Source organism: Notolepis coatsorum (assembly GCF_963971535.1).
Source record: "Notolepis coatsorum genome assembly, chromosome: 15".
Lineage (NCBI taxonomy): Eukaryota > Metazoa > Chordata > Actinopteri > Aulopiformes > Paralepididae > Notolepis > Notolepis coatsorum.
The window spans coordinates 65,374,782-65,387,281 of NC_140179.1; the positions used below are offsets into that span (position 1 = coordinate 65,374,782).

General features: G+C 44.8%; 1 protein-coding gene across 1 annotated transcript in view; it reads right to left on the minus strand.

Moving 5' to 3' along the window:
* The window catches only part of LOC311241812 (zinc finger SWIM domain-containing protein 6-like), a 64,943-nt gene that overhangs the window by 46,512 nt on the left and 5,931 nt on the right, over positions 1-12,500 (minus strand). The window contains exons 2-5 of the mRNA XM_084330730.1: positions 10,098-10,277; positions 7,812-7,982; positions 4,473-4,619; positions 2,288-2,434 (exon numbers count right to left, since the gene is read on the minus strand). Of these exons, the coding sequence (XP_084186856.1) occupies positions 2,288-2,434; positions 4,473-4,619; positions 7,812-7,982; positions 10,098-10,277 (645 nt within the window). The remainder of the gene's footprint in view (positions 1-2,287; positions 2,435-4,472; positions 4,620-7,811; positions 7,983-10,097; positions 10,278-12,500) is intronic.

Below are 12,500 nucleotides of genomic sequence, written 5' to 3' on the forward strand. Positions count from 1 at the left end.
GACAGTCCAGTAATCCTATCTGCACCATGAGATGGTGTGGTGGTTAACAAGTGAGGGACAGTCCAGTAATCCTATCTGCACAGCACCATGAGATGGTGTGGTGGTTAGGATTAGGGTTAGTGGTGGAGTGGTGGGGACCAGGTTGGCCTTTCTGTGTGGAGTGTGTTCTCCCCTCTGTGCTCGCAAGGGTTTCCCCTCCAGAAAAAGAGATAAACTCAATGGAAATGCTGTCACGTCCCGGACGAAGACGGACAGGAGCACTTGCCCATGGGGGGGGGGGGGGGGGGCGACTGGATGGGTCAAGCACAGAGAGGCATTTCATGGGCGATGTGTATTCCTGTGTGTCGCCCGTGTTACATGTGTGTGTTGCTGCATGCTTTCTTCTTCTTCTTTGTCTAATCATGGTAGGCGATGGAAGCAAGCGTTGTTTCATGGGAGAACAGAGCAGGAGGCTCCGAAAGTTGGAACGTTTTCAGTCAACCATGTTGGAATGTATTCAGATCCTTTTCACGGCAGGGTAAACACAGGTGTAATTAACGACATTGAAAGAACACGCCAACATTATGGCAAATGTGCTCAGACAAGAAGATTAGATACCAATTTCCTCTGTGCATTCAGTCGAGAGCTATCCGGCTGCAAGCTAGCCTAGCTTAGCACAAACTAATGGAAGCGGATACGGACTGGCTCGCCTAGCTGTTGGCCAAAAACACCTCTCCCAGGGTTTTAAGCTAGGCTAGTGGTCCGTATCTGCTTTAATTAGTTTGTGCTAAGCTAGGCTACAGTAGGATGCAGTCAGATAACTTTCTACTGAACGCACAGAGAGGACATTGGTATCCATATTCTTCTCTGGCGAAGACAGTAAGCACATTTCCCATAATGTTGGCGTGTTCCTTTAATGAAACTGGACTTTGAAGAAGAAGAAGAAGAAGTCTTTATTTGTAGCACATTGCTACAATACATGGTCATGCAGCGCACACACACATGCGAGGTGGGGCGACACATAGGACACACACGCATGTTTTTCCATTGGGTTTATCTTTTTTAACCCTTGCGAGCACGGGGAGAACATGCAAACTCCACACAGAAAGGCCTGGGAGATACCCCACCTGGGTACCTGGCAAGCCGGCAACCTGGTTCCCAAGGGGGAATCGAACCCAGGACCTTCTTGCTGTGAGGCGACAGTGTTAACCACTACACCACCATGCCTCCTTTAACTATGGTCCTGTTCCATTTAGGTGTGTTATTGTGCATAATGCTGTTTCACTGGCCGCGACATGCCTGAACGTAATCACTGTGATTAATTACACCCGTTTACCCTGCGTTGGCGTGTCAAAATGGCCGCCCTGAAAAGGACCTATTCAGGTGTGTTTGAGGTGTTCTGGTCGACTCATAGGGTTAAGCACGCATTCCAAATATTTGCTGTGGCACTGCATTGAACCTTAAGGTCATTGTTGTCAAACCTCCTCCTCCCTTCAATTCAATTCAAAAGTATTTATTGGCCTGACGTGACATGTAGACAAGGCAAGCGATTAAACATTGAAAAGCTAAATATTAATTAGGAAACAGATAGTAAATAGTAGAACACACAGCACATGGAAGTAGAAAAAGGATTGTCATAAGAAAATTTGTTATAAAATAACTATCATGAAATACAACATTATCAATGTGTTATAAAATAACTATCATGAAATACAACAGTATCAATGTGTTATAAAATAACTATCATGAAATACAACATTCTCAATGTGTTATAAAATAACTATCATGAAATACAACAGTATCAATGTGTTATAAAATAACTATCATGAAATACAACAGTATCAATGTGTGCCTGACTGTCACTTACTGTCTTCTCAGTTTTCTCTCTCTCTCTCTAGTAGATGCAGTAGTCGCTCACCCTACCTCCTCTCTCTTCGTCCACCTTTCTCTCTCTCTCCCCCTCTCCCTCTCTCTCCCTCTCTCCCCCTCCCTCTCTCTCTCTATCTCCCTCTCTCTCTCCCTCTCTCTCTCTCCCTCTCCCTCTCTCCTTCTCTCCCGCTCTCTCCTTCTCTCCCTCACTCTCTCTCTCTCCCTCCCTCTCCCCCTCCCTCTCTCCCTCCCTCTCTCCCTCTCTCCCTCTCTCTCTCCCTCCCTCTCCCTATATCTACTATATTGTATACTAGCTTGTATATACTCACTTTTCAGAAACAGTATTACAATTATTTGATAAGAAAATAGAAACTCTTCTGCGGGTTCTAACACACGGCAGTAGAAGCAGCGGGTACCAGCCAGGGTTAGGGTTAGGTACCTGAGAGGTCCAGGCAGGTGTTGGCTCCCTCCTCCGAGCCCCGGCCCGACTCGGTCAGGGTCCTGAACAGGGTGCCGATGGGGTGGAGGGGGTGTCCCACCCAGCCCTCCAGGTTCGTGGTGTTGGTGTGGCCTTTATGAAGCAGCTCTGAGAGGGACAGAGAACACAGTTAGTGGTGGAGGTGTGGTCTTTATGAAGCAGCTCTACAGAGAACACAGTTAGTGGTGGAGGTGTGGTCTTTATGAAGCAGCTCTGAGACAGAGAACACAGTTAGTGGTGGAGGTGTGGTCTTTATGAAGCAGCTCTGAGAGAGACAGAGAACACAGTTAGTGGTGGAGGTGTGGTCTTTATGAAGCAGCTCTGAGACAGAGAACACAGTTAGTGGTGGAGGTGTGGTCTTTATGAAGCAGCTCTGAGACAGAGAACACAGTTAGTGGTGGAGGTGTGGTCTTTATGAAGCAGCTCTACAGAGAACACAATTAGTGGTGGAGGTGTGGTCTTTATGAAGCAGCTCTGAGAGAGACAGAGAACACAGGCTCTTGATTTGCACCTCTTGTTATACAAGTCCTGCAGGGGTGGTAGTGCAATACCCGTAGTACGCTCAGGTGAGCACACCACTCTCTGTAGAGCCTTCCTGTCCTGGGCCGTGCTGTTTCCATACCAGGCAGTGATGTTTCCAGTCAAGATGCTCTCTACAGCCCCGGAGTAGAAGGACTGGAGTATCTTCCCAGATACTCTAAACTTCCTTAATTGTCTCAGGTGATAGAGCCGCTGCTTCGCCTTCTTTACGACTGAGTCTATGTGTGCTGTCCATGTCAGGTCCTCTGAGATGTGGACCCCCAGGTACTTAAAACTGCTCACCCTGTCCACGATGCCCCATTTATCCACAGTGGTGTGTGTGTCCCCTGCTGTATTCTCCTAAAATCCACGATCAGCTCCATGGTTTTACCAATGTTCAGGAGCAGGCTGTTGTCCTGACACCAGCGTGCCAGGACATCAACCTCCTCCCGGTAGGCCTTCTCGTCATTGTTAGAGATCAGCCCCACCACCACTGTGTCGTCCGCAAACTTCACTATGGAGTTGGAGCTGAACATGGCCACACAGTCATGTGTGTACAGCGAATACAGCAGGGGGCTGAGAACACAGCCCTGGGGGGACCCGATGCTCAGGGTGATGGTGTTGGAGGTCTGACCCCCCACTCTGACCGCCTGGGGCCTGTCACTCAGAATGTCCAGGATCCAGGCGCTCAGGGTGGAGTTCAGACTCAGATCGATCAACTTGTCAACCAGTCTGGTGGGGACTATGGTGTTGAACGCTGAGCTATAGTCAATGAACAGCAATCAGGTGTTGTGCAGTACCTGGGAGACCGCGTCGTCAGTGGACCTGTTTGTCCTGTACGCAAACTGCAATGGGTCCATGTTACTGGGGCGGGAGGCACAGATGTAATCCTTGACCAGCCTCTCAAAGTATTTCATGCCCACAGAGGTGAGTGCCACCGGTCTGTAGTCATTCAGGCCTGCTGGGGAGGAGTTTTTTGGTACAGGGATTATAGTGGACACCTTGAAGCAGGCAGGGACCACAGACTCAGCCAGGGATAGGTTGAATATAGTGGTGAACACTGCGGCCAGCTGGTTAGCACAGGACTTAAATATTCACCCTGTTATCATACAACATCTACAGTATGAATGGTAAATGGCTGCATTTATATAGCACTTTTATCCAAAGCGCTTTACAATTAGTTCCTCACATTTTACCCGTTCACTCAGCTGGGAGAACAGAAGAAAAAGATGAAGAAAGAGAGACCGGAGATTTTACATGGTACGTTTTTCAGGTTGTTTCACTAAGCTCACACATTTCACGCATCAGTGATGTAACGTTCAGAACGAATGCTTCTGTTCCCGGAAATACGCTAGCCTGGGCCGTTAGCTGTTAGCAATGACAACAGCCAGCTAGCTCGCTCGCTTGTTGGATATAGTAAAAACCAAACCACACGTTAACGTGGAAGCTCGATATTTAATTTGTATTCAAATGGTTCCCAGTGACTAGTCATTTTGTGAGTTTTGCCAATTCCTAGTTTTAGAACTTTAGTTTTTGGATTTGGGTGAGAGTTGTTCAGTAACATGTCTGGCCTGTCTTAGACTATAGGAATAACAGGTAGGGTTAGGGTTAGAGGGGTAGTCCTTACCTTTCTTGTGTCTTCGGAAGTGCTCTAGTTGCCTCTGTTGTTGTCGTCGCAATGTGTTCACCACAGCGATGGCCAATCGGAGTGCTTCTCTGGGGTAACCATGGGAACGCAGGGCGTCCACCCGAGCGCAGGCCGTTGGGACGTGTTCTACGAAAAACCGACAGAAAGACAGAGAAATATTAACCACTATAAACATAACTATGATATTCTACAATAAGGTTTCATTTAAAAAGAAAAACGTGTATGTACAGTATGTATGCATACATGTACATGCTCATACACCCACACACACAAACACTGGTTATACAATTAATCAAAACAGTCTATACAAAATATTGCCAACAAGAAAAAATCTTTTTATTTGGGGTATGGAAAATGATCCAAATTGTCGCTTCTGTCGATCTGAAATTGACAACATTCATTTGGGTTTGTCCTGACGTTTTGGTTGACTATTAAAAGAAAACTAGTATTACGCTCAGTTAGTGCTTCACTTTTGATAGAGCTAGGCTAGCTGCTCTCTACTGCTTCCAGTCCTTGTGTTAAGCTAGGATAGCTTAGGGTGACCAAACGTCCTCTTTTGCCCGGACATGTCCTCTTTTCACGCCCTGTCCGGGCCGTCCGGGGGGCGTGTAGTCTTTTACCAACACACTTGCAGTTCCGCGTTCAGGTTCTGCGATCCTATTGGCCACTGACGTTTCTCTCTGCCCCAATCGCATTATGCCTAGTTCTGCTCTACTATCCTCAGTTAACGTAATTTATAAAAATGGAAGTATTGATTTCGCCGTAACGAATCATTAAAAAAAATATACCGTTAACTGGAATATGTTAGTTTCTTACACATATGTTGGATTATGTAATTGGTTTGTCATGACAAACCAATATAAAACCGCGAATTAACCGGTGGTTATCCTATAGCCCTAGTTGATGCTATTCAATGCTATCATACCCAACTAACGTTAATGCCATTCAGAATTTATTAACATAGCTACAACAACACAACGTTAATATAATTACATGCATCATTGTTTACAATGAACGGTGGGGCTAATCGAAAGGACTGGACACGGACAAGTTAAACAGCAATCAATTAATTTAATATAACAGGTAGTTCTCAGCTACCAACAAACCAACAAACACAGAACCGGACACACAAGCAGAAAAAGAAGCATAATTTTTACTTCCGGTCGGGGGGTTTCAAAATAAAGGAGCGACGTCTAAAACACCGGAAATACGTTTATTTTGTACATTATCTAACGTTAACACGAACCTAAACTAACTTTTCCCCCCGACCGGAAGTCAGATCGCGAGAAAATGAATGAAATGTTTTTTCCCCATATTATCACAGTTTGAATGTTTAACCTGTTCCACCCGTGGAATATTTTCGCCTAAAATATATACCTAGGTAAATGGAATATTGCTCCACTTCTACAAGTTACATTTGCATATTCTTGGTATCTAGGGACATCTATGGACCTCAGGGAATGTATTAACAGTGTCAGATATATTGTATCTATTACTAGGCTTGCTTAAATTGTGATGACAAACAAAGGAGAATATGAATTATGATTTTTCTTTGCATCTTTGACAGTGAATAACACCATGATAATAATGACCAAACTTAAAAAACTGCCACTGATCTCGTGCAGTACCCTCTTGAGATCATGTGTAAAAAAAAAAATCTAAGGACATTAATAAAGGGAAGATGATTAAACCGAAGGTTGTGTAGATACAGTACTGAATTCTCCCATCCGGACCAATGCAATTTGAAATATTATTATAGAATATAGAATATGATGCTTATAAATTACCTTATTATAGCCAATTCGCACATTTATATATATATACATATATTATCTTTCAAATGCCCGAGTTCAATTTGGATTTAGTATCACCAGGCGTGCATAAGAACAGATAATGATATCTACTGTAATTTACTGTAATTCTTTATTTTCACCATAGTGCAACCATTTTTTAACTAATTTCAGATCTAATTGTTGCTACATGCTAACAATAGGGAGGAGAAACTAACTGCGTTTCAATATTTGTCAAAAACATGGGGGTTAGCATGTGTGCTAACAACAAACAGCCTTTATCTGATGCTGAGGAGTAGCGGGGGTTAGCATGTGTGCTAACAACAAACAGCCATTCTCTGATGCTGAGGAGTAGTGGGGTTAGCATGTGTGCTAACAACAAACAGCCTTTATCTGATGCTGAGGAGTAGCGGGGTTAGCATGTGTGCTAACAACAAACAGCCATTCTCTGATGCTGAGGAGTAGTGGGGTTAGCATGTGTGCTAACAACAAACAGCCATTCTCTGATGCTGAGGAGTAGTGGGGTTAGCATGTGTGCTAACAACAAACAGCCTTTATCTGATGCTGAGGAGTAGCGGGGTTAGCATGTGTGCTAACAACAAACAGCCATTCTCTGATGCTGAGGAGTAGCGGGGTTAGCATGTGCGCTAACAACAAACAGCCTTTATCTGATGCTGAGGAGTAGCGGGGTTAGCATGTGCGCTAACAACAAACAGCCTTTATCTGATGCTGAGGAGCAGCGGGGTTAGCATGTGTGCTAACAACAAACAGCCATTCTCTGATGCTGAGGAGTAGCGGGGTTAGCATGTGTGCTAACAACAAAACCAGCTAGCAGAAGAGCTGCACCATGAGATTTGTGAATGAGAGCGTTTGTGGAGCCAGAGATCCATTCATTCAAACCTTATTTACATAGATTCTAAATTACATTGGAATTGGAGGAAGAAAGAATTTATAAATAGCACTGTACTCATAAATAAATAAAAATGTAACCTTTTAAAACACTTTGGGCTAGATCCACAGAGAATGGATTGCACGGAGCAAGTTGCACCCTTACTTACAATTCATTATGAATTGAAAATGAGGGACCCTGATGTAAACAAGACGAAAGTCTTTTTCTGGTCTGCATCCCCAATTGTGTGTATTGAGCCGTACTGTATTGTACCCATTCTGCAATCTGTTAATAAAATGTTCATTCAATCAATCTGCACGGTGATTGATTGACTGACATTTTTATTAACAGATTGCAGAATGGGTACAATACAGTACGGCTCAATACACACAATTGTTAAGGGGATGCAGACCAGAGAAAGACTTTCGTCTTGTTTACATCAGGGTCCCCCATTTTCAATTCATAATGAATTGTAAGTAAGGGTGCAACTTGCTCCGTGCAATCCATTCTCTGTGGATCTAGCCCTTTGTGTACTTTTCAAGAGCAATGCTTGAGAATGCGATAATGAAAATATACAGTTGTTTTCATACATTCATTTGACTTTATTTATTTGATCAATTGGTTCTGCCACACACTCACCATGCCACATGGGCCAGCCGCGCGAGTCGAAGAGGGAGCCGTCCTGGTTGTCATGGTAACAGTAGTTGGCATAGAGGTCACTGGCGATGATGTGCTGCAAGTGCCTGTCCTGCCAGTGAAGGTCACAGGCCTCAATAGCCCTGGTGAACACTGTCCTGTGAGGGCGGGACTCTGGAGAGAGAGAGAGAGGGGGGGAGAGAGAGGGGGGAGGGGGGGGGGAAGGAGGGAGGGAGAGGGGGGAGAGAGAGAGAGGGGGAGAGAGAGGGGGGGAGAGAGAGAGGGAGGGGGAGAGAGAGGGGGGAGAGAGAAAGGGAGGGAGGGAGAGAGAGGGGGGGGAGAGAGAGGGGGGAGAGAAAGAGGGAGGGAGGGAGAGAGAGGGGGGGGAGAGAGGGAGGGAGGGAGGGAGAGAGAGGGGGGAGAGAGAGGGGGGGGAGAGAGAGGGGGGAGAGAGAGAGAAGGGGGGAGAGAGAGGGGGAGAGAGAGAAAGAGAGAGAGAAGGGGGGAGAGAGAGAGGGGGGAGGGAGAGAGAGGTGGGGGGGAGAGGAAGGGAGAGAGAGAGAGAGAGAGAGAGAGGGGGGAGAGAGATAGAGGGGGGGAGAGAGAGAGAGGGAGGGAGAGAGATAGAGGGGGGAGAGGGGGGAGAGAGAGGGGGATAGAGAGAGAGAGGGGGGGGAGGGGGGAGAGAGAGAAGGGGGAGAGAGAGGGGGGGGGGGAGAGGGAGATAGAGAGAGGGGGGGAGAGAGGGGGGAGAGAGAGAGAGGGGAGAGAGCGAGAGAGAGAGAGGGGGGGAGAGAGAGAGAGAGGGGGGGGGAGAGAGAGAGAGAGAGAGAGAGAGAGAGAGAGAGGGGGGGGGGGAGAGAGAGAGGGGGGAGAGAGAGAGAGATGGGTTTAGATCTCCTTCACATAGTCAGATAGATAGACAAGCACACACACACACACACACAGGTATGCAGACCGACAGGCATGCCAGGTAGACTATATCACAATATATATATTATATATAATATACTTTTAAAGGTACAATCCCATTCATTTATTTTTCTTTTGGCAACTTATCCTTTTAACACTTTGCCGCCCAACCACGAGTTAACTCGGGTTTCGGTGCCATGCGTTGAGGACCAGAGCCACGAGTTAACTCGTGGCAAGTTGTTATTGTTTTATTCCATATTAATAAACGGATCAAGATCCCCGATCGACTCTGCAGATTTACCCGCCTCCTTGAAATCGGCGACATGCAATACCGGCCAGATCCTCTTAGGGGCGCCATCGCTCCACTGCAGTATCATTGTGGGCGAGTGGATAATTTTTCTTTTTACAGTCTATGGGCGTTTCATTTTAGCCTGATCCCAAGCAAACAGCATGCACCGTTGATCACGGTTCGAAGCGCAGATTTCAGCCTGGAATAATGGGATTTATGATCAGCCAATGGACATATCGATCTACCAGATGCCAATGAATAATGGGGAAATGCTGCCGGCGATCACATGGGCTGACGGTAGGACCCTCTTCACCCAAATTACAGCCGGATCAGACATTGTTGTAAAACGCAAGCAATCGATCAGTGAATGTGGCTACTTGCACGGACACACTATTGCTAATCAATAATACTAATCGGCGTCCCCCGCCGCCCCTATTTCATCCATAGATGCTCTGTAATAGTTTGTTTGTTTTATTTCATTCGAATATATACAACAGAAATGCCGTTCAAACGTGAGTAGCCTTTAGCCTCATATCTAGCTTTCCAGAAAAAATATGAGACGAAAACTGCGATAAAGCTTATATTCACGACGCTATAAAATGAGAACCAACCGATGGATTTTTATTTTCTTTAAGCCATTATGAAGGCACGGTTTATGCACTCAAGTGACAATGAGAATGGACAGATAGCAATACTATAAAGTATAGATATAGCTATCCAAAAGTACATCGGTTTGTTTACAAAGCGTTGTCCTCCAGCCACATATTAGATGGCGAGGGCCGGTCGTCAATGTGTTAAGGGCGCGTTCACACATACCCTGTTTGGTCCACTTTAAGTGGACCATGGTCCCTTTAGATCAATAGTCCGTTTCATTTGTACAGGTGTGAACACAAACCGAACTATTTTGAGGACCAAACAACCGAACCATGGCTGGTTTATTTGTTATTTGTTGTTATTTGTTTATTTGTTTTTGTACTTATTATAAAAGATGTATGTATAATCAATTGCATATTATCAATTATGATGTATTACATACACACAGACTTATATCCAGCAAAAGAAACAAAAATAACCTGTCTGTCTCTGACCTTGGTTGCCATGGGCACCGTGAGGCAGTGAGTGGGTGAGGTTGGGCAGCTCGTTGCCGTGGTTACCGTCCTCCCAGGGGCAGACGTCCACACCGTTCCACCTGCGGAGCTGTCGTAACCACGACGACTTCTGCTCCGCCTTGCAGTGGGGGTTCAATACAATACACATCCACAGGGCGCCTGGACACGGACACACACACACACACGGACACACACACACACACACGCACACTTCAATCATCACTATTTCCCACTGTGTGAAAAATGAGTCATAGGTGTGTGTGTGTGGTATATCTATACTGTATATATATACCCCCCCCCCACACACACACACACAGATATGTATGTATATATGTATGTATGTACTGTATGTATGTATGGATGAATGTAGGCTGTTTTTGTGGAAGAAAACAAACAACAACAACAAAACAATTACACACTAAATGTAGGTGGAATAGATAAAAAATAACACATTTAAATGTCAGTAGCAGCAGTTATCTGTTCCACCAGGGCCTTGAGGAGGGCGAGGAAGATCATGGCAGACCCCGCACACCCGGGTCACGGCCTCTTCACCATGCTCCCCCACGGCAGGCGGCTACGGCTGCCCAAGACAGCTGTAGTCCTATTTTCAGAAATGTCGCCTAAAGGTACATGCCTAAGTAAATGGAAGATTGCTCCACTTCTGCAAGGTCAATTTGTATGTTCTTGGTATCTAGGAACATCTAGGGACCTGGGGGTATGTATTCCCAGTGTCTGAAATATTGTGTCTGTTACTAGGCTTGAGTAAATTGTAATGAAGAAAAGGAGAATATAAATTATGATTTATTTTTGCATCTGTGCCGGTGAATAACACCATGAAAACATTGAGGTCCTTCTGATTTGGCTCACTGAGCTCATTCACCACCTTATTGAGATCAAGTGTAAAAAAAATCTAAGCAAATGAATAAAGGGAAGATGATTAAACAGAAGGATTTATAGATACAGTAATAAATGATAATCGATTTTAATTATGAATTCATATTTGACCTTGAACTTGACCTTGACCTTATTATGGCCAAATCATACATCTATGGATAGGGAAAAGGCTCCTCTTTCCGATGGCAGGGTTGAATCTGGATTTAGTCATTTCCTTGCGGTTTTACGATAAAAGAGATATAATTCGCATTTTTTCTATACATTCGTATTTCCGATAAATCGTATAAAACATCGGTAAAAATGAAAATATACACTTTGACTACTGTTTTGATAGGGTTATGCTCTTTACTCTTGGCTACAAAAAATTTAAATAAAAAAAACATTAACCTCTTAACACTTTAACACTTTCAGCGCCACGCCTGGTTTTCCGTTTTACCGCTTGAATGCCACCATCGGCGCCAATGTTAACGTTAATATCGCCTAATCTATGTTTTAAATTATGGCTATGTGTCTAATCTGCCCATCGCATTATCAAAGACTATTTTCCAGTCAGTGCTGTGAAGGCAGATTGTTTTTTTATCGCGTCGTTACCATTTCAGAGCAGTTAGAAAAGCCCCCGTTTTGATATAAAAAACAGCTCATTCTGGAGCATTCTATGAAAATCGTCTTTTAGTGGAATATTCCACAACGTTGATATTCGTCGGCCTTTTTATGAATCGTTTTCAAATAAACGCTAGATGATCAATATTATACGTGCACGCACGCACATTACGGCCGCGCACTGATAATCGCTCCGTTGATTTCCTCACGGACTTTTACAGTGAAACCGAAAGAAGACATTTCACAAAACAGCTTATAACTTCATCAAACTTACTCTGATTATCCTACCACTGATAACATAGAGTCCTTACCTGACATCAGATGGTATCCAACTGGTATATTCCAATTCCTGATCACCATTCGAAAAAATCGATACGTGTATGGATCCAACGCGATACAGTAGAACTCCATGATCCGCGGGGATCTGAGGCTCCAGAATGAACTCTAGTAACCCCGGCTGGATCAGTGAACTGGAAAATGTGGAGTACCGGATTTTTTTCCCCATTCATTTTCATTGAGTCCATTCCAAAATCACTTATGTCATCTGGGAGACGACAGGGGGCGCTTTTTTCCACAGTGATCGCCGGCGCCCCTCGGCTATACTCGGGTAGGCTCGGTGATGCAATAATTTTTCAGATCGCAAAAAAAATAAAAAAATAATAATTCCGAGAAATCTCGTGAGTGGCATGCAACCACCTATAAAAAAAACAGATAAATCTCGTGAGTGGCACTGAAAGTGTTAAGTGCCGAAAACGTGTTTAGGCGTCTTTCCTAGCCATGCTAAAGTTGCCGAGGACGCCCTAACTCATCTTTAATATCAATATTTCAAAAATCTGTGATCGAAATCATATTTTTCCTCCGCAGCCCTGAGACACAGTGCTGGCCTCC